General features: G+C 40.8%; 2 protein-coding genes across 2 annotated transcripts in view; both read right to left on the reverse strand.

The window, feature by feature from the left end:
• The window catches only part of LOC136358551 (baculoviral IAP repeat-containing protein 6-like), a 65,549-nt gene extending 60,222 nt beyond the window's left edge, over positions 1 to 5,327 (reverse strand). The window contains exon 1 of the mRNA XM_066314427.1: positions 4,913 to 5,327. Coding sequence (XP_066170524.1) covers positions 4,913 to 5,156 — 244 coding nt within the window. The 5' untranslated portion in view covers positions 5,157 to 5,327. The remainder of the gene's footprint in view (positions 1 to 4,912) is intronic.
• Positions 5,328 to 8,274: 2,947 nt separating this feature from the next.
• Positions 8,275 to 21,242, reverse strand: LOC136359343 (protein YIPF4). Its single transcript, XM_066315912.1, has 6 exons — positions 20,973 to 21,242; positions 17,355 to 17,508; positions 14,504 to 14,675; positions 12,273 to 12,350; positions 10,475 to 10,588; positions 8,275 to 9,326 (listed from the first exon to the last, which is right to left on the reverse strand). The coding sequence occupies exons 1-6, from the start codon at positions 21,055 to 21,057 to the stop codon at positions 9,189 to 9,191; spliced, it is 741 nt and encodes a 246-aa protein (XP_066172009.1). The 5' UTR covers positions 21,058 to 21,242; the 3' UTR covers positions 8,275 to 9,188.
• Between the last annotated feature and the right edge of the window lie 992 nt (positions 21,243 to 22,234).

Below are 22,234 nucleotides of genomic sequence, written 5' to 3' on the forward strand. Positions count from 1 at the left end.
AAAATTAAAAAAATGTTGTGTGATCATGCCTGGCAACATAACATATGCCTGCACTGCTGCCAGTTATAACTTCTGAATCCCTGCATGAAACATGGACACACAAACATCCCTTAAAACTATGTGATAAGAAAAGATCTCTAATTTTACTCTACTGTAGGTTTTGCAGAAGATAATCCAGATGTGCCTCACCAGAGCCTGGCAATATCAATTAACAGCATTTTGACAGTCTGGCAAGGTGCTTGGTAAGTAAGAAGCGGTATCTGGCATACTCAGATTAAGCTAGCAGACAAGTGGAGCTCACAGCAGTCTAGAGCCTTTCCTAGAATAAAACACTGAACTCCAATCTTACAGTTCTCCTATCCTGTTTTCTCAAATGCTTAAGGCGCCTCATGAATGATCTTAAGATCACATAAATAAACAAAATGATCTCTTTAAAAAGTATTTCACACAGATTAGCAGTCACCCAAGTATGCTCAAATGCAGGATGGGCTGTAGCACATCACTAGACTTAACAATATTCCCTGTGGGATGAGAAATTCTGTGTTAAGAGCAAAGGGCTTCATATAATTATTATTATCATTAATATCATTATTATTACCATCTTTGTTTCATAATGGAACAAAAGAATACAAGAAACATAAAGATGGAAGAACCTTACCCCAATTTTGAGGAATGAAAGAGAACTTGAGCAGTATTACCAGTGAACTTCAAACAGCTGAAACTGCTGATGGTATCTTCAAATAAATCAAGTGTAGAATTGGATGACAGAGTATCCCAACAGTTTCTTCCTAAAGATTATTGTAAGTGTAAATATACTAAACTTCCAGGCTGCAAAAGAGAAGCTTTTCCTCTCATTTTGCCTTCCGCATCACATGATAAAGAATCAGAAAGAAACAGAGCAGGACACCCCTTGAGAGATTTCCAAGGCACCATAATTTAAAGTTAGACAGCTGAAGAAAAACAAGACTTCCCAAAAGAGAACTCTTGACAGGTAATGGTGTTGAACTTGCTGGCACAGGTGAGCCTCCTGGGCTGGGATCTATTTACTTCTAAATTCTTCTGATGGAGGAACAGCCCTTGAGGGCCTCTGATGATAACGCAGAAGCTCTGTTTCCCCTGCAGAAACTGGTATGTATGTACCATGAACAGATCCTTCCCCGTACAGATGCACAAGTCTATCTTTTGGATTCCTGGGAGGGCCTCTAGAGTAATTTAGAAGGCCTCCGCTACAAAACACTGTGGATTTTAGCAAACAAGGATCTGAAGTTACTGCTACATCAAATTAATCTAGAAATATCTACTGGAACATTCAAGATGATCACTGTCCATCTGATGGTACATTTCGGTTTCTTATTTTAATCCTGCCCAAGCTTCTCTGGGAGTTACAGAGAACTCTCCCAGTTCAGGCAGTTTTCTTACTTTATTTGTAAATAGAAGGGACTGATAAATCAAGCATCTCTATTAACACTAAGAGAGTCACTCAAGACTAATCTGGAAGTTTGTTTAGATTCTTCAGGGGTTTTTTGTCTCAGTGTTTTGGTTTGCTTCTTTTGAGGCTGAGGAAAAGGCTCATCTTTAGTGCTGTATTTGAAGATTGCTCATTTATGCTTTTTTGGCTACCAGTGTTCAACTTGAAACTGAAACCACAGAAATATTTAAATGTCTAAGAGGGAAAATAAAGTACTTGATAGACTTGCGTGACAGATTCAAAACCAGTCCTGACTAACCACTACAAGCGAATAAACAAACGCAGAACATCCTGAAATCACAAGAATTTTCCTTGCACTCCTAGTCTGCTTCTCTGAAATGCTCAGTGTGCATGCAACAGTCTTGACAGAATAAAAAAGACAACCTTGTGACCAGGTAAGACAGAGCTTAATGTTAGTGTTACCTGATTTCCCCCCTACTTTTATGCACTACCATGCTCTGGGCTGTTGCAAATCATCATCTGGCCCTCTTGAATAGGCCTACAGGGCTCATACTGGAAACAGAGTAAAGATGATTACACACTTTCAAGAGACAGAGCTGCTGAAGATTCAACATGGTATAACAATCCACACTGAATTCCTACAGACTGAGCTCAGAAGAACAATTCCCTGGATCACTACATACATTAGATCAATGAAGTTCACATGAGGAACTAAAGTACACAGACCACATCCTAATGTCTGGACCAGAACTATAATTGAACTGTCTTCTGGCTGTGAATCTTCTGCCTTGCTCTTTTACACACCAAAGAGCAATCTGCATTTCTATTCTAATGAAGGCAGCCTCCACTGCTTTACCACATTCAGCATTCCACAGGTTCAATCTTTTCACAGAGAATGAGCTCAAAGCTTAATATATATTTCCGCAGTGAACTGTGACTGCAAATACAAAACACACTGAGGCTTGGTGGTGTTTCTTTTCCTCCCTTATCCTGCCTTGATAGGGGAATCTTTTCCTCGCTTTGCTTTCTAGAAAGAGGTCTGCTACATTTTGTTTTTCTTTGGGTAACAAGCAACAGCATTTCTGTCCAACATTAATCTTTTGGCAAGGCAGAAGACCTGCAGCCTCAATTACCAAGGAGGACAAGCAGTCTCCCAGGAGAAGCAGTTTTAATTCCTAGAGACTCTATTTTTAGTTATAGTACCAGAAGTCCCTGAAGCAACAATATCCTTTGACCTGTCATTTATGGCAGGGGAGGGAGCAGGGACAGAGTTGGTCTCCAGGTCTGCCTGTCCAGCTACCACTCTCCTACATTACAAGACCTCACACTGTACAGTGCAGGCAGACATCAGAGAGCAGCTAAATTCCCTTCTCTTTCTCTTCCCAAAGAGTGGAGGAAAGAGAGAGAGAAAAAGAGTGAACAAGATTGCTAATACCCGCAACAGACACCAACCGCTGAGATGAACCAGATTTCTGACAGGCATGCCAGTCTGAATCCACAAGAAAATTCATCTAAAGTTTCTTCAAACTAAGCTAAGTTATCATTTCTTTCCCCCAGTAATACACCCATCAGCTCTACTGCACAGAAAAAAAATGGGTAGATTGCAAGCAATTCTGTTGTTTCATGTGAGGAGGAGTAGAACTCATCTTTTACAGGCATGCTGTCACAGAGAAGACTGACACTAAAGGAAGTATACATGATTGAATGTACGTAACAGAAGCAAAGCAATATGTTATTTTCAAATAGTTACTATTTAGGGGAGAATTGCCATTAGCATTTTGAATACTGAGTCAAATCCTTTGCAAAGATTCTATCACAGCAAAAGTGTAGAATCACTTTGATTTACAGTTCACTTCCTTTTCTGTATCTGAGAATTAAACATCTCCTACACAGACAGGCAATTACAAATTAAGTCCTCTATTTATGCCCTCTTCATCCACTAATTAGAAGCAATTTTAAAATTCCTGCAATAGCTTGAAAAAAAAGAAACAAAGTTATTAACAAGGAAAGCACTTTAGGAGACAGCATGGTAAAGGGAATTACAGAAGCAGAGTGATCTGAATCCTGAACAATGCAGGAAACATCACACAAGAGCCTCATTCTCCATGCAAGCAACTGACAAGAAAAGCAGCTGGCACCTTCTTAATAATCCCACAAAACTTCTTTTTCCAATTGCCCCAAATGCTTAACCTTTACATACAACGTACCAACTTTGAGTTATGAAAGGAAATCAGCAATTTTTGTCCTGCTCTCTTCAGTTCGACATTGCAATACAGTTACTGGTTTTCAAGGTGAAAGTGTACATAGTGCCTAGGCTATGGCATTCCCATGCAGTTCTTGGCATTACTGTACTACGTTCAGGCAGCAAACAACCTTTCACCACCACCACTCAGAAAAGCAACATCTTTTTAGCAACCCACAGCTGTAAGGAGAACCTGAACACGGAGGCACACAACTGGTAAGAAGCCTATCTTTCTATTCCGAGGGCCAGACTCACAAGGAGACAAATAACCCTACCCACTACCCACCGCCAATATTCTCACAAGTGACACAGTTTAAAAGCCATTAATGAACAAAGAACGAAAGCTGTTCATGACATATGGATCTTTTTCTACAGAGCTAGTTTATTAACAGTGCAAAACCACTAATGGTCAACAAAAAAAGTTGCTTCCTAGTTATGGAGATGCTATAGTCTAAGCCTGTGCAAAGCCAGTACACAATCGTGCCTCCTGAACATAATAGCAGGGATATGGTTACTACCACCAGAGACAGTCAAGACAGTCAACAGCCTGAAGAACTATTCAAACACATAAAAAAACATATCGCCAAATAACTTAAAAGGATTCTGATCTTAAATCGTTTTAAGCCATAGGACAAATGACACTTTGAAGCAGCAAGCCTTCTTAAAAAGACAGAATAAGGCTCAATAAATAAATTATTACAGTATCACATACCAATAAGAACTAGAACTATGCTTGTCCTGCCTAACACGCTGCTTCTAATCTTTGGAAGGTTCAACGCTACATGATCCACAACACCACCTGCAAAAGCAAAACTAAAAAATATAACCCTAATACATCACAGCCTTCCATCCCCATTTAATCTTTCAGCAACTATGCCCTTATGTTTCACAGAAGTAAAACGCCTCGGCGCTGTCTACATGAATATCTCTGCCCCAAAGAGCAGGAACACAGAACCACAGGCTCTGGTTGGAAAAGACCTCTTGAGATTCACCGAGACCAAACACCACCATGTCAACTAGAGCACGGCACTAGTGCCGCGTCCAGTCTCTCCTTAAACATCTCCAGGGACGGCGACCCCACCGCCTCGGTGGGCAGGGAGGCCGTTCAGGCCAGAGAAAGGGGTGACAATAAGCCGGGGGGATCCTCCGGCACGCAGGGCCCGAGCGGAGGCCGGCCGCTGCCTGCCGAGGCTCCCCGGCCCGCCACGACACCTGCTCGGCGCTCCCCGCTCCCCGCTCACCGCCCAGCGCCGACGCCTGCAGCGTGGCCCCCGAGGTGCCGTCGATGACTTTGATGGCGCCGCGCGCGGTCACGGCCAGGATGGCGTTGAGCGCCGGGTGGTAGCACAGGCTGCAGAGCCCGTCGGCGTCGCAGCGCAGGCAGCCGTCCCGCAGCAGCAGCCACTCGCAGGAGCCCGGACCGGGACCGGGCCCCGCCGCCGCCGCCGCCGCCGCCGCCGAGGAGCAGGAGGCCGCCGCAGCCATCTTCGCGGCCGCCGCCGCCGCCGCCCTCAGGACAAGAGGCCCGCGGTGAGCCGCTCAGTGACAGTCGCCGGAGCCGCCGCCGCCAGTCACCATCCGGGTCCGGGGAGAGGGGGAAAGGGAGAGCGCCCGCGTGAGCGGGAAGTGACACAGCCGCGCCGGATGCGGAACCGAGCGGCCGCGGCCCGGGGGGGGCGGGGGCGAGGGGCCGCTCCGCGAGGGCCGGGGCGGGGCTGCGCTGCGCGCCTGCGCACTACGCGCCGCGCCCACGCAGCGCTGGCGGCGCTCCCGCAGGCGGGCGGCCCGCGGCCGTGTGGGCACCGCTTCGGGCACAGCGGGCCGCCCGCCTCGGGACAACGAGGCCTGGCGTGCCCTACCCCGGCTGCCGCGCCGGTTTGTGCTTTTGACCCCGAGTGTGCGAGAGCCCCGGCGTCGGTGGGCTCAGCGCCGGTGTACGGAGTGGCAAAGCCACAGTGCCTGTGCCCCGCGGGAGGCACGGCGCCCTTGGGAAGGGTGGCCCTGGCCCCGCGCCGGGAGCACGGAGCCGCTGCAACCACGACGGCATTCTGCTCTGAAGCAGTTCTTCAAAAGTGACTTTAATAAAACATTTTGTATTTTGTTGAGATTTTCCCCTTTTCGCCCACTATAACACCAATTCAGTTTGTATAGCTCAGCCTACCTGTACACGTTACTTTATCTGCCATAGGCTTTATTTAATCTAAGTGAAATATTTCACAAAGCTTTTAGGGTACTGATGGTCTTAAAGCTAATTTTCAAATACAAAGTTTTCTACGGAATATTTTTATTAGAAGGACCCAACTTAGCACAGGCTGCTCTAGCAGGGAAATTTTAAAAGAAATACAGCGTGTGAAGAAAAACTAAGGAAACCAAATCCACGTGGGTACGTGTGCCACCCAGGCTAATCAAAATTGTCCTGAGAGCAAAATGAGCAGCTTTTCAACTTGCTGTAGTACTTCAAGCAAAACATTAAACACCAGTAAGGATAATAAGAAAGTGGATCCTAAGTTGTACGTTGTCTCAACAATTGATTTCATTAACTTTACAAATAAGTATTATTTTTCTGATAAACGGCAGAGTATGGCTGATGGGTAGAAGAGGAAACCAGATGTCCGTGTCTAGCTGCTCTCCAGAGATCATTCAAAATGTCTGTCTCACCAAGGTGTGATACCCATGTCACCACCCTAAAATGAGGTGTTGTATTTTTAGAAAAAAATTTGCCTGATGGACGTGCTCTAAATTTCCAGTTTTGATAGACTTGAAGTAGTATGTTGATTATCACAAAAACTTATGTATAGCCTCAAAGCTACTGGCACTATGTACAGCATCAATATATTGGTGGCACACACAGGAACATGGATGTGTCTTAATTCATCAATATTAATTATTCAGTATTATGTCAGTAAATATAAATGAGCTTCATACATTCTGTAAACAAGTTTAATGCAAAATTTTTATAAAATACATCTTGTATTTACACACATACCTCATCTAAAAATATGAGTTTGTTGAATGCAAAGTTATTACAAACTATCAGAATCATTTGAGAGCTGTTTGTATGTTTCTTGCACAACATATTCAAAAATTGACCCTAGAGATACTAAGATTAAAAGGTGCAAATCTGCAACTGGGTAAAAAATATGTACTATGTTAAACACATATCTACATTGCATATTACACATGTGCCAAGTCTGTGGAAAGGAACAGTTAAAATTCCAAGTATAAATTTTGCAGAACATTACGGGAAAGGGAGGTATCTGGAGATTGAATAGAACATCCAATCCTTTCAATATTCATAGTCACTTCAGATGCACAGAACACCTCATGAACAACTGTGCAAAGAGGAACTAAGCTTAAAGCTGTCTGACAGCTTAATAACCTAAGTGTTCTTGCCCTTCATCTTTGTGGGGACAGAAGTTAAACATATTCACAACGGCTGGGTGCAGTCTTATAATAGCTGGGTATTCCTGTTAAAAAAAAAAAAAGTAAGTCATGAACAAAAGAGGTGAAATCAGATTATGAAAGATTCCAAAGCTTGTATGCTTTTTTAATACACTGTAACTTCCTTTTTTTTTTTTTTTTTTTTTTTTTTTTTAGAATGTGAATGAATGCTCTCAAAACATTTATTGGTAAGAAATTAGCTGCTGCTGGCATAAATTGATATAGTACCACTTTGCATAAATTCCACCACAACTTATTCAGACATCAAAAATCAGATGAAAAGTCAAGCACTACCAATTTTTCTGGTTTTATATATTACAAGCTCAAGTATTAACACTACAATTTATGTCCAGCACTAACTTCAAGTGGTTCTGTTTAAAACCAACACAAGCATCAGGCAGGAAAGCAAACTGACTAAGCTAAAGGTTTGGGGGAGAGCTGGAATTTAATTATGTATTTTGCATCCGTAATGACTGGTAAAAATAAGTTACCAAGCTGGCTAATTACACAGTCTAAAAAGCTGAAAAAACTACAGTTCTGATATGGAAATATGACCATCAGGGATCCAAGACAGCCCTTGCTATTACCTTGTCATGGCTGATTTTTATTTGTAGCATTAAAAAAAAAGGCGGGGGGGGGGGGGGGCGGGAATGGAGTGGGGAGGAGAAGAATGGGAAATGCTTTTTTCTGTTGCCAGAATAAAACCCCCCCAAACCTTCAGAGCTGTTTGTTGATACTAAATCCTGAAGATTGCAAATGACTACGTTAGCACCATACAAAGTGAACTTCAGTGGACTTCCCTTGTGAAGAAGTATTACCATAAGGACCATTATATAAGCAATCAACACAGTACACAGGAAATATTTAACATGTCATCACATTATTACATAATCCTTGGAGAGTCAAAATTAGCAAGACTCTGTTACTAAGGCTGTAACTCTGCCTTGTTTAGTGGAGGGAGAATCTGGCCTTCAAAATTTTTCTTATTTCTCTTTACAAGGGATTAACAGTATTGGTGGGGGAAAAAAAAAAAAAAAAAAAAAAAAAAAAAAAAAAAAAAAAAAAAAAAAAAAAAAAAAAAAAAAAAAAAAAAAAAAAAAAGGATGCATGTTAAATACCATGCTATTAAAAGCAAAACAGAGCAAGATGTTGTAAAACATAGTTAGGGAAGCAATATTTTTATTTTGTCATCATAAAATAACATTGTTTAAAGATCACACAAATTTGATAGATCATCTTTTTTTTTCTCCAACATTAGGCCAGCACTAGAGTTGAGAAAGGTGTTCACCCATTTCTCTGTAAATTTATACTTTTAAGTAAAATAATTTGATTCTCTAAATATGCACTTTAATTAATTATGTCACACAGTAAATATCTTGCTCCTTTGGTCAGAGATACTAAATGAAAACTTCAAATACTTGTATCTTCAATTTTTAAAAACCCAATATACATCCTTAACCAAGGAGTATTTACGGTACACACAAGCCATAGATACAAAATACACAGTATATACATGTTTTGAAAACAAATTGGAATTTATAAAAACTCAACAGCCAAATCACAGTAATTGAGGCACTAAATTAAAAGTAGTATCTTCTTGTCTTGATTATACAGACTATTCTGTGAACAATCAGGACTGTTTCATAAATATATATTATCTACAGAATTTGCTGTGCCAAAAAAAGCCAGCTGTGTTTAAGCTCAAAAGAAAAATTGCACTTTGAGATTGTTAACAGTTAACTTTTCATTTTTAATTCTTGAATATAGTAATCTGGTCCCAGTGCTTTTGGCACAGGTATTGAGTTGCAGTTTTGCTACGCTTTGTTATAAAACACAAGGTTCTTTTATTTTGTTCATTAAAATCTGAAGTCTTAAACAAACCTAGAACTTTGATACAAATCTATATAGCTACAATTGCTTCATTAAATAATATACACAAATATGCTCTTCCATCTTAAAACATCTCGACAACTGGATACAAAACAGTCACTTGTATTATCTCCAGCCTTCTTAATCTTACACACTATCAGCCTGCAAGGGACTGTAAGAGGGTTTCTGGCCACATCTTACACTAGATCACACCCCAGTATACAAGGACAGAAAATAAATGTATAATAAAAAGATTGGATAAATTAGAAGGGGTTTCTTGGTCTTGAATTCTTCTCCAACTAGTAATGATGCAGCACTGTATGCAGCCCAAAAGACTCCAAACAACTGAAAAAGAAGATGAACAGTCTTAGCTGACACCACCACAGGAAAACATCACTTCTCTCAGTATAACACAGAGCCAGCCATAAGAAGTCGGACTTGTCACAGCCCAAGAAGTTTTGGCCATTTGGGGTTTGTAATGCATTTTCATACCAGTGGTGTAAGGATAAGAACCTTGCAGAGATTCACCCTGAAGTTAACATAAGGCTGTTAGTAGCAATCAAGTAACAGAGGCTTCATGAAAGTATATTTATTTTGACATTATATATTAGTTAACTGGCAAGTTAATGATTTATGTTCTGAGTATCATTTATCAGTAATCACAGATTATCAATTCTCAAATACAGCAATTTTGTTACTTATCATACACTCTAGCTGTACTGCAATTACACCGTTTGGCAGCAAGCTGAATGGACAGAAATAATGAAATCAACAGAACCAACCTCCAGAAAGTGTACAGCTTAGCCTGTAACAGAATTTAATCAGTTAATCTTCCCAGGCTCAGCAGTAACTTCAAAGGCTACCTAAAAGGGTTTTAAGAAGCACTGGAAGTGTTCAAGAGCATTATGTCGTTCTGGGATCTTTTAGGGAATGTTGCTGGTTCCATTAAAGGTGTCCAGCAGCACGTGGTATAAGGCAGGTTATTCTTTGTGCCTTTCATTCCCCACCTGCAAATCAGAACAATCCTTACCTCCTCTGCAAAGGGTATGGAGAGCTTTGTACTGCTACCACTATGGGGAGGCCTCAGAACAATGACTAACGTCATATTCATGCTGCAGTGACTAAAAATAATCTGGATGATGGGGGAAGGGAGAGAACAGCTGATTTTCAGATTCTTCGTTCTGAGGTTTAATTATGCATCCTCTTCTCAAAATGAGAATCCCATCTTCTTTATAATGCAACTATTAGAGCACAGCAAAATACTTAAATACAAGCTACTCTAGTAACAACAGGTGTTGTTATGGCAACAGCACTGTATATCCCCAAGCACTCGAATGGAGCATTTCAAACCATGTTAACCAAAAGGATCACTGAGCTCACTTTGTAGTTCTGAAAATTTTGACATATCATTATGTTTTCCCGAGTAGATTACTTAAGGTGTTAAGAAAGTGACTCAAAAAGAACTAAATTCGTAATAGATGATATAAACTTACTTTTATTAGGGTAGAAACAACTTCAAATGATCCAACCACCAAAAGTACAGGTGCTATGACAATGAGGGGAAGTAGGGAATATCCTATTACACCAAGAACTTGGCCATAAGCAACCTGGAATTTTCAAGCACATAAAAATAAGCTTTGCAGTATACAATCTCTGTCGCCAAATACAATTTGTTCTTTTTATAACACTATGAAGAACGATTATAATGTGTTATACTCATGAAATTTCAGCTATAGGAGGCTTGCTAGCATAAAAGTTGGTTTTGTACACTAAAGTGTAAAATTAGAAATACGTTGTCTTTTTTTTTTTTCCCCAAAAAACTGTAAATTATCACTTTCAAAGGCAGCATTTACATATGTTACCCAGGAGCACAGAACTGCAATAGACCTCTCAAGGACCAGCTGTAGTCCTGGTTGTCAAAAACAGCAAAGACATCATTTTCTGCATTAGCATACTCATATCCATGATACATAAGTAAATACATAAAGCACATGAATGTTTTTGGTGTCAGTGGAAAACTTAAAACTTGATCCCTGTAAGGCACAGAATTCTGATTTCCAGCTTCATTTTATTGTCATTATCTAGAACAGAGTTGTTCCAAGTACTTCTGTAACCACTTTTAGCTTCAGAAGGAAATGGCTGATTTTCCCCTACTATGGTCTGAAAGGTTCTTGTGCACAGCTAGGCTTCTTGGATGTAAAAGGAAAAGTAGTGGCATCCTGTAAGCACTTTCTTGTGGATAATGATCCTTCATGACAAGCTCTGCAAACCTATACTTTTTCTCCCATTTATACATCTGATAATTTCCCATTTTGAGCCACAAACCAGATTGATTTAAGAGCACCTGGATTGTGCTGAAATGCAGAAATACTATGCAATCACATTTATAAAAACTTCTTCTTTCAAAACAGCATTCACACAAGAAGACTCTAGCAATTATGATTAAAAGGAAAATTTGAAAAATTTAAAGTAAATAACTCAGGACCTCAGCAACACTGGTGCATCATTAATGCAATATCCATAGTAGAAGTATAAAAATCAAGCTTCACTGAATATTGAGTTCTTCACAACACAGTCCAGTCATTTTATGCTGCAGATCTATTTTAAGATGTTTTGTCCTCCTGACTGTTCCACTGCAGCTGTCTGTGGGCCTTGCTGTAAGTCTTTTTTTTTTGTTGTTTACACCTGAATCGCTTAATGAGTCAATTTGTAAACAGTTCAAGCAACTATTCCAACCCTGCTGGTGCAAGCAGCTGGAGGAAGGGACGCAGGCCACAGCTCCCGTTGGCTTTGCAGTTGAGAAACATGCCCTGCCTTTCACACTTTAATGGGTTTGAATTGCATCAGGCCAGGGATGAAAACAAACACTGGCAGGTGCTTTACACACAAGGGTATCTAACTGCTGTTAGCCCCCCATTAAAGAAAAAAGTTTCCATTTAGTCCAGTGACCTAAAACTTAAAGCATTTCTCCCTCAAGAATGGACTTCAGGTCTGGACCACAAGAAGCTGTTAGAATTTCTGGGATTCACAGCACCGATTTCCAGACTGTTTATCACTTCCATGCACGCCATCCATTGCACCAAGAGATTAGTTGATGATCTCTGTATTTTAGATTTCATTTTGGAGACTGAAAATCTGAAATGTTGACTTTACACTTAGCAACTGCATCCATTCTTATCTGGCTACAAGATTCAAACTCAAGCACTACAAAAACCCAACTACTGCTGAAATGTAAGGTCTCTTGACAATGTTTTATCTCCCTCTATATCCTTTTCACATATAGGTACTTACTTCTCCTCCGAGAACTCTGGCCAGTAAAAAAATTGTCAAGGATCCAAATATCCAAATAGTTATAATCCAAGAAACAACCTTGAAAGATAAAGAACAATTCATTTATATGCATAATTGTCAATGTGAAAAAGGAAAATCCATTTCCATAATCACTTGTGCTGCAGTCAAGGATTTTATTATACGAAAGTGAATTCTGAATTGCAGCAAGAATAGTGTTTAGTATCACAGTGTAATTAGCAAATGAAGCTCAGATGTTACATTTACAGAATCACATTAATGGTAAATCCAGTGTACACAGAATGCACATGCAATGCATTCTGTAAGTACTGTAACAGGAATAGGAAGTTGAGTTAAAACTACCCTAAATGTCTTCCTACCCCACCTATTACAAAACTGGGGCTCAGATAGTTTTTAAGTCAGCCCAACCAATACAAGAAGTTGGAATTCTCTTTCTTTCACTTATAAAGATGTCACTTTACTCAAACTGAGAATGCTCAGAAGACATAGGACTGTAATTCTCAGTGGAACTTGATGATGATGACAACTTTATATAGAGCCTCAGATTCCTGGGACCAAGTCTGTCATTATTTTTTCTTGCTTCTTTCATAGTTCTGCTCTTAAACTACAGAAGAAATCCTAAAGTCATTCTCTGGCTTAAAAGAACCTTCAAATTAACTTAGCTGGTTTTGGTGTTGAGCCACTGGGAGGAATAGAAGTAAAGCTCTCCTTTCTGAAAGGCCTTTTTAGAAGGAAACAACAGTTGAAGTCCGATGTCTGTATTTCCAAACATACTAACATCGAACTGAAAAAATTAAGTCAGTATTCAGTTCAATACTTTGCTTAATTAAAAGTTCCATATTTCCAGAAGAATGAAATAGCAAAAACCAGATAAAAATCACAACAGCACTAAAAAAAACATAATGGCTTCATACTATTTGTGAAAATGGCACACAGCCTCCTTCTACTTGCTGTTTCCTTCTACAGACCAAAAGAAGAGGACCAGATTAAAGTCTTAGAGTAGAAGTGCTCCTCTCCAATTTAGAGAGTTTTGGTTCACCTAGTCCAGCTGCTGTCAGTCATCCTGTTGCTGGCTGCTAGCTTTCCCTCCTCATACACACACTGCACTCTTGCACCCATATGGTAAACCCACTGCTCCTAAGAAACATGAGAGCCAGTGTTCCCGCACAGGAGCTCCGCACACTGCAGGAGGTGGTTCATCTGTCACAGGGTCAAGGAATGGTCCTTGCTTTGCCAAGGAGACAGGTGAGTGGTCCTCCCAGAAGACTTAACAATGAAGAGGTTTAGTCTGCTCACTTCAGGCCTCACGGAGACAAGATACTGACAGTGAATTCTTAGTCAGCATTTGGTACACCATATGGAAGCCAGAGGACCCAAAGGGGATGATTTTATCCCACCATTCACAAGAATCCTTGCATAAGCACATTCTGCTGGTTTACATATGGCTTATTGCCATACTTGGTCACATTCTAAACAACTGTAACCACACATTTAGTCATAAAGATTTCCAATGCAGCAGCACCCAGGCTTACCTTCAAATTGTTACTATAAATGATATCACTTCTTTATTTTAATCAGAATATAAAAAAGCTAACAGTGTTTATGGAAGTCAATTAAATATGCACAATGCCTTTGAGTAGCTCTTTACCCTGGAGTTCAAAAGGAATTATGGAAAAAGTCTATTGACCAGAGGAAAGTTATCTGATTGTAACTGAGCAGGGAGGACAAAAGAGCAAATGTCACTAATGAGGATTAAATATACCAGATAACAGCAGTCATATAGTATGAATTAAATAAGCAGCTTTATTTGTCAGGAAATTAGAATTCATGGCATCCAAACAAATGCTTTTCACTGACATTTTTTAGTAATAAAAAGCAAATTAACAAAAGGTCACAATTAAAATGGAAAGATTCACTAATATGACTACAAACCCATTAGTATCAATCTGGTTCCTCTAGAAACTACATCTTTCCTTTGTTTGACTGTATAAAAACAAACCTGACATTTCATCATGATTAACTTACCCGTGGGCTATTTAATACATTCCTAACTGCTGTTTTTCTACATACTAACTTGAGAAACAGCACTTGAAATGCCCCACATTAGTATGTGAAAAAAAAGACTTTCTACCTACGTAAGAATGCAAATTGCTTAGCAATCACATCCCCAAATTTAGTTCAGATTTCTTTTTAGGCAGAAGATTTATACCTACCTTAAATTGTCCATATAATGAAATCATTGAGAAGAAGAGGACAACTGCCAGAGGACCCCAAAAGTCCGGATTGTCTCTCACTACCTGCCTATTGAACCCAAGTGATGGCATAGGCATCAACACACATCGAATTTTGTAGTAAATATCCTTCAGATCAATGTCGAGTTCTTCCCTGAAATAATAAAGCAAGTGACCATTACTATACACCATAGTAATGAAACAGAGCTAAAAAAATAAGTTCAGGGGTTTATAGAGCAAGTCTCCTGTCAGCCACAAGGAGCCATGACTAGCAAAGGAACAGTCTGTCCACAGCAAAGCAAGACCATACCTTCTTGCTGGGTTCAGTAACTGGTGGGACACAGTTAGATTTATTTAATAACTCAAAAACAAACTACATGACTGAGAACAGAAAATATACAGAGCATACCCCGACCAGGCTGGATGGGGCTCTGAGTAACCTGGACTGCTGAAAGGTGTCCCTGCCCAAGACAGGGAGGATGGAACTGGATGGTCTTTAAGGTTGATTCCAACCCAAACCATTCTGTGATACCCTGAGAGTCTGCATTAAGATAGGAAGTTTATTTTTCAGACACACTAGGACATGTGACACATTTGTATCATCTTAACTACGAGTCAAAGACACGCATACATAAAGAATGTCTGTGTATTCCTATGCCAAGCAGTCTGCCATGAGCAGGCACACTTACTATGAAAATATTTTATTTCAAATTCTGCAAGAAAGAATACCATTACATTCACTAATCTTATACCATTCCAAATACATCATGTAAAACCAATTTTTTAAAAGAAAAAGAGTTTAGCTTCCCTTAAGAACAGTAATTTTCAACAGACCAGTTTATGCCTATTGTTTAATTTCTGGCTTCTTTCCACTATGGGTAAAATGAAGTAGCAGCAATAGGTATCAACAGATACATATTCTCTCTCATTGCCTTCTCTGCTTCCTGTTACAAACTTTGGGCAAACAGATACAAATTGGCCAGAAGAGTCTTCTGCCCAAGACTCCTGGCTGGTACATGTTGACTTGACTGTATTAGCCTAATGGGGAAGGAATCAGATTTCCCAAGTAATGAGCAATTCCACTTTTTTATGTGCAAAACCTCAGTCATGATGAGGAGTTCTGAAAAGCTGCAAGAGATTTCCAGCAGATATACTGCACTACATTTAAGAACACAGTGAAGAAAAATATAGAATTATATCCTAAGCTCATTTATGAAGCTTTTGTCCAAGGCTTTAATTTTTTTGGCTTTTTCTTCACAAAAGCTGAAGTGAGAAATAAATGCAAAGATGTGATTCACCACAACTTCTGCTTAAAAAAAAAAAATCAAATATTGCTAGTTCAGCCCCTCAAGGCAATTTTTGGATTACTATTACTAAAGCTACTTCAAAAGTGCTATTACTAACTGGTGACTAAGTAACAAAAATTGTTCTTTAACCATTCCTGAATCTAAGGAATAAACTGGAAGCATCAACAAAAATTCTTCTTTAACCTTCCCTGAATCTAAGGAATAAACTGGAAGCATCTATTTGCCACCATTTATCTAAAAAGGATGCAGCAGGCCTATACTTTATTCTGAAGACTGTGTAACACAAGTATTTGCTGCAAGGAAGTAATTCTTTCTCATTGTTTAGGTCTTCTGACAGTTTCTCATGTGAATATATTGTCTTTTGCATGATGCTGACAGCTACCTCACCTGAAAGTGATGGCAGCTGTATCAAGAAACAAGTGTCTGGAGCCAGGCTGCCCAATGAGAAAGTAAAAAAAAAAAAAAATCTCACTTTACTGAACAAAACATTTGCACACTAGCCCTGCATTGGTGCACTTCCCTTAGCAGGCTGCTGTTCTTTCAATCCTTAATAGCATTCAGACTGTAAGAATTCATGACACATCTTTCTGGGGATAATAAAACAACAAAATTACACAAAAGTCAGAATTCCTACACTGTCACCTCACTACACCAGTCTGTTTCCTAATTAAAAGTTAGAGGTTCACTAAACAGACTTATTCACACAAGGAGCTACTTCTGCACACTTTAATTTACACCAGTTCTCAAGTAGCACTGTCATTGTTAAGCTCTCCAGGCATCTGTTATCTTCCAGTACTCATCTGAGTTCTCCAGAGTACTCTCTGTCTCGCTCCAATTTTTTACAGCGTCAGTATGTTTCATTCAGAGGAAAACACTGAGACAGTGAGAATAAAGTTGCTTAGGTACAGAACGAGGACCAGGCTGCCTGACTCAAAGTGTAGTAACCTTAAGATACAAACTTCCTTCAGCCAGCCAGGTTTCTGTGAACATAACAACGGATGCCAGACTTTCAGCTTTAAGGACATTATCACCTTTCAGCACTAGCACCCGTTAAATCTAGCCTTATAGTAAAAGACAGCCTCAAAGATAAAGTTTGTGCCACCCTGGTTCTAACATCCCTACTGTAATAACCATGATTCACAATGGTTTTCCTTCAGAATAACTGACAGAATAACTGACTGAGATTTACTTAACAGAAATCTTCCCACAGGATTGTCTTAGCCTTTGATTCTTTCACAACATCAAGAAAGAAACATGTATGCAAAAGATACGAAGAATACAGTCTCATGTTTTTTAAAACACTACAAGATCAACAGTTAAAAGTAGAAAAGCCATATAAGCTTTATACTTATGGAGATTAAAATCCATAATGAAAAACAATGTTTCCATTCTTGCACCAGAAAACACTTATTGGTTAAGTAATTTGTTAAACAGAATTCTAGTCACAGCACAAAGCTGTAGGACAAGTTGCTTGTTTTCCCTACACAGCTAATAAAGATAGATATCCAAAAATAATTATAACATACAGGAGTGGCTTGTTATCTTCTGGGTCATCATCTTCCACTTCCAGAAGCCAGCCATATCCTCTCTGTCTTAGGAATGTAGTCGCAGTAGATTCTTTGATGAATTCTCCTCCAAGATTTAGCTTAACATCTGGAGTTGTTATGGAACCACTAAGATCTAAAGAAAAAGAGAAAAATATAGAACTTTTTATGTCTTGCCAAAAGCCATTTGATTTTAAAAGTACTGGAAGATAAACAACAAACATATGAAGCTATTTGTGTTGGTCATCACCATAAAACACTCAAAGCTACAAAACACAGTTATACTTTCACACATACAGAATTTGAAAGCGTACTTGTGGTTTTACTGCAATAGTAACAATGTTGGGATAGGTCTCAAACACCAGGTTTTAGCTTTTAGATGAGACTCTTGTTTTATGACACAGTGTTGTGGTATGATAGAAAGACTTCCATTTGTGCTTTAAGTATTTAAAAGCACAAAAAGAGGACAGTAATGAGAGTCTCATCATGCTATAAATTGTGGATTATTTATAACCTTTTTCTGATCGAACTCTTTTGGCACCCATTTTTAATAGTGGCATTGTTTCAGCCAAAACCATTCTCTGCTTTTATGTCAAATTATTCATAAAAGGAAAACATTTGAAGGTGCTTTAATTTGTAGCCTGCCTTCAATGCAGCTGAAAATGTTACAGAAAGAATGCTATCAGAGATCCTTACGCTCCAGACAATAAGAAGTAATACAAATATTCATATTAATACAAATAGCACATATTCTCTTTGATATACTGTGGTCTTTCTCTACCATAGCAGTAAGCAAATCAAAGAGCAATTTATCTATGTTCTGGTTGGTTTGCCAAAATTGCCAGTTTTCTTTTTCTCATTTTATTCAGTTATATATAGTAGGAAAATAAAAAGTAGTATAGGAAAATAAATTAGGCAACTTGATGAAAGAAAAAGATATATAAGAAGGGAATAATTATTTATTTAGGAAATAATGGATTTCCATTATCTGCTAAGAAGGAAAAATCCAAACAGAAATGTGTAAATATTTTGTACAAGCTTACTATAAATATATTGACAGATAAAGAAAAAAAATTTTGCCTTTTCATTGTTGTGTGTTTTTCACACATTAAAGTTCCTCAGCACAAATTTTCCAAAACACCTAACCATAGCGAGTACTTCTGAAACACTCACAGAAGCATGTCAGGCCACATTTGCAGATTACATTTGCAACATTTTCTCTGGAAATATTACAGTCTTATAGAAAAAAAAAATTACAGTGGCAGAATCTCAGTGTCTTCAGCCAACATGTCTTTAAGTATTCACTAATCATTCAGAATTGCAATTAATTCAACAGAATTCTCCTTCTCAGATCAGCTTGCTAGGCCACTCAGATTCAAGCTTCTCCATAAATGCTTTCCAACTATTTCATAATCATAAGAGTTAATGATCCATTTCTTTGATTCCTGGAACACCATCTGCACAGGACCATTGTAAAGATCACTGTAACTTAAAGCAGGAATTTCTCTTCGCTCTTCCCAGTTCCAGCACACACACACTGTTCTCACCAGACTCAAGCAAACCCTTCCCTTGCTGTTTACAGAGGGAGGAAGAAAGAAAAATCTCAATGCCTGGGCATCAAGCTGAAGCCTCAGAAGTTTTCTCTTGACTGTGGACCATTATGTCATTAAGAAATATTTATTTCTGCTACAACATAACACTTTTTTGCAAGGAGAGGTTCTTGCTACTGGGTGCATAAATGCAGCTCTCAAAAGAAGCAAACACAGCAGTCCAACCAGCCGGGTATTTCTCCTTTCTCTGGGACGACTAACAATCCATCCTGGGGCACAGAAACTCCTGCACAAGTCGTTTTAACCAAGACTCCTTTTAGCAGCTGATGAATACCTGCAACCACACTTCTGAATTATAAACTCTATTAACATGATCTTAAGTCTGTTTTGCAAGACTTGAGGGAAAAGGGATTGGTCACCTCCTCTTCTGCAGGCTGCTTTGAGTGAGATTTTTAAACTGTGGGGCAACTGGGTGCTGGAAAAATCTGCCAAGAACTGATGACACTGAGGGTTCCCAGCCTTCACTGCTACTGTCTCAGGCTGAACACCACAGACACAAAACCAAGGCCCCCTCAGATGCCTTATTTCAGCAAAGCATTGTAGAAGATGAGCTTCCAAAACAGTCTTGACTCTTAATTCTGAAAAAGCAGTACAAGAGGCAAACCAATAAACAGTCTGCTCTTTCTACTATGCCTGGTGACCTAATTGTAAACATCTCTCCTGCTTTCTCCCATACAGCCCCTACGTCCCACAGAAATAAGATGGGGAAACAGAACAGCTAATTTTAATTTTTTTTTATATGGATTGAAATTTGGGAAACGTGTAAAAATTAGAGTGCAATGCATAGTACTTTAATTTTAAAATATCAATATGTTTAATTTTGCTACTGTTTTTCTTTGCTAGGATAGGTCTATCCAGCACTTTGAGGACAGGAGTACACTTGAACAGCCAGTTCACACCTCGCTTGTGTTCATAAAAAACACGGAGCCAAGGTTGTGATTAAACAAAACCTACCAGAAAGGTAGCTTTACTGGATTGGGTTCAGCATTGCCCAACAAACACTTCCAGGGAAGAAGCAGAGAGCTTCTGCTCAGAGGTACATGGATCCTTTTTCATGCCAAGGTGAAGAAAAAAAACCAAAAAAACAAACAAACACAAAACAAAGGAAAACTAACCAGTAAAAAAACCCCAGCAACAAAAAGGCCCAGAGCCACGACTGTACTGTTGACTTGTATTCCTTCTCAGAAGGACTGTGAAGTGCACCTAAGAACAGGTATTCTACAGTAATTTCTCCACTTCAGCAATTCCTTTCCAGGGTGGGATACAAGAATAAGGACCCACACAATTCCCTAGTCACAACTTTAAGAGTAACTAAATACATACATGAAAGTAGAATCCTTGTTATTTTGTTATTTACATAGGGAGAGACCAAAAAAATCCTTCTCCAGCGAAGTTAGTTTGCACGATGTTGACTCGTGTATGTTCAGTTTTGGAGTCAGAGGGCACATCTTCACGGCATGCTGACACACCACTGCTATTTGTGCAGCAGTTTGGCAGCAGGCCACACTTCACCCCCTACATTACAAACACGGCTTCTTTTCCTCCTTCCCGACTGTGCTGCAACGAGACACGGCGCAGGCACTTTGGCACAACACTACAGCAAACGTGAACGAACATACGGCACAATCTTCGGTAAGACAACGAAAGGGGCCTCCAGCAACCCGGGAGCCAGAGGAGCGGGCAGTGCCAGCGGTCACGGCTGTGTCACGCAGCCGGGCCAAGCCGGGCTCCGGCTTTCAGAGCCGCCGGGAAGCGGAGCGGCACGGCCGCCTTTGCCACGCCGGTGCCGCTCCCGCGGCAGCGGCCCCAGGGCAGCGGCCACCGCGGCCGCTCCGCCCCCGGCCACGACACCAGCCGCGGGGGCGGCGGGAAGGAGGGCAGGGAAGGCCCCTCTTGTCCCCGCGGCCCGGGAGCGGCCCGTTCTGCCGGGGCCCGGCCGAGCCGTGCCTCGGGACAGCGAGCGCGGCCCTGCCCGCGGCCCCGCGCTCACCTTCGGCGTCCGCCGACGAGACGAAGGTGAAGTCCCCGCTGCCGGGCGCGTAGAGCGGCGGCTGCTGAGCGCCCGGGGGCTGCATCTCCCCGCCCTCCGCGGGGCTGCGGGGCCGGCGAGAGGCGAGCGGGTGCCGGGGCCTGGCCTCCCGGGTCCCTCCTGCGGCGGCGGCGGCACCGAGCGCAGGGCGCAGCCGCCTCACGGGGCGACAACAAGCGGCGCCGCCCCTGCCATTGGCTGCTCGCACGGCGCGGCCGCACTGCCCGCCGCCGCCCCGCTGACTGCATCCCGGCCGTGCCCCGGACTGAGGTCACTTCCAGTCCGCCACAGAGCTCCTCCTGACGGACGGACCAACTCCCCTTCCCTTCCCTTCCCTTCCCTTCCCTTCCCTTCCCTTCCCTTCCCTTCCCTTCCCTTCCCTTCCCTTCCCTTCCCTTCCCTTCCCTTCCCTTCCCTTCCCTTCCCTTCCCTTCCCTTCCCTTCCCTTCCTTCCCTTCCCTTCCCTTCCCTTCCCTTCCCTTCCCTTCCCTTCCCTTCCCTTCCCTTCCCTTCCCTTCCCTTCCCTTCCCTTCCCTTCCCTTCCCTTCCCTTCCCTTCCCTTCCCGCTTATAATGCTGTGAGGCGTGTTTTTGACCTGCAGAGAGAGCTGTGTAGCACTAAAGAACTTGTCAAGTAATACAGTTGAGATGTTGTTGCCAATTCCTGTTATAATAAGAAGACAAACGCTGTCTCTGGTTGTGGTCTGTGCTTTGAAGAATCAGAAAGTGGGATCTCACTTCTCCTGTGTTCAATGACTATAGAAAAGCTCCCAGACAACTCCACATAGGTTTAGTGGGTAAATCCATCCCTTTGCCCTTTGCTCCCTACTGAATACCAACATTTAATTCTGAGAGGACATCTTTTGTTTTGGTTTTTTTCTGACATCGTCATGCAACAGGGTTAAATGTGGCATTCGTTCTACATAAACTTAATTCTTTTTCATATATAGATCTCATTAAGTGCCATAGTTTCTCACAATGGGATATAAACGTATTATAAATTGGAAAGGTTGCAGGTCCAGAAATAGCATTAGAGCAGTGGTCTGATTTGTGGAAGAAACCTTCTTTTTCATATATTTCCCATTAAAGGAAATCACTGAGAGGTCTATCTCAAAAAAATTTTAACAAGCGAAATTTTAACAAGTGTTTTATATGGAGAGAACATGACTGGAAGTTCCTACTTGGCCATATCCAAGGATCACTCAAATTTGCATATATATATAT

This window comes from Sylvia atricapilla, chromosome 3, assembly GCF_009819655.1.
Source record: "Sylvia atricapilla isolate bSylAtr1 chromosome 3, bSylAtr1.pri, whole genome shotgun sequence".
Classification (NCBI taxonomy): Eukaryota; Metazoa; Chordata; class Aves; order Passeriformes; family Sylviidae; genus Sylvia; species Sylvia atricapilla.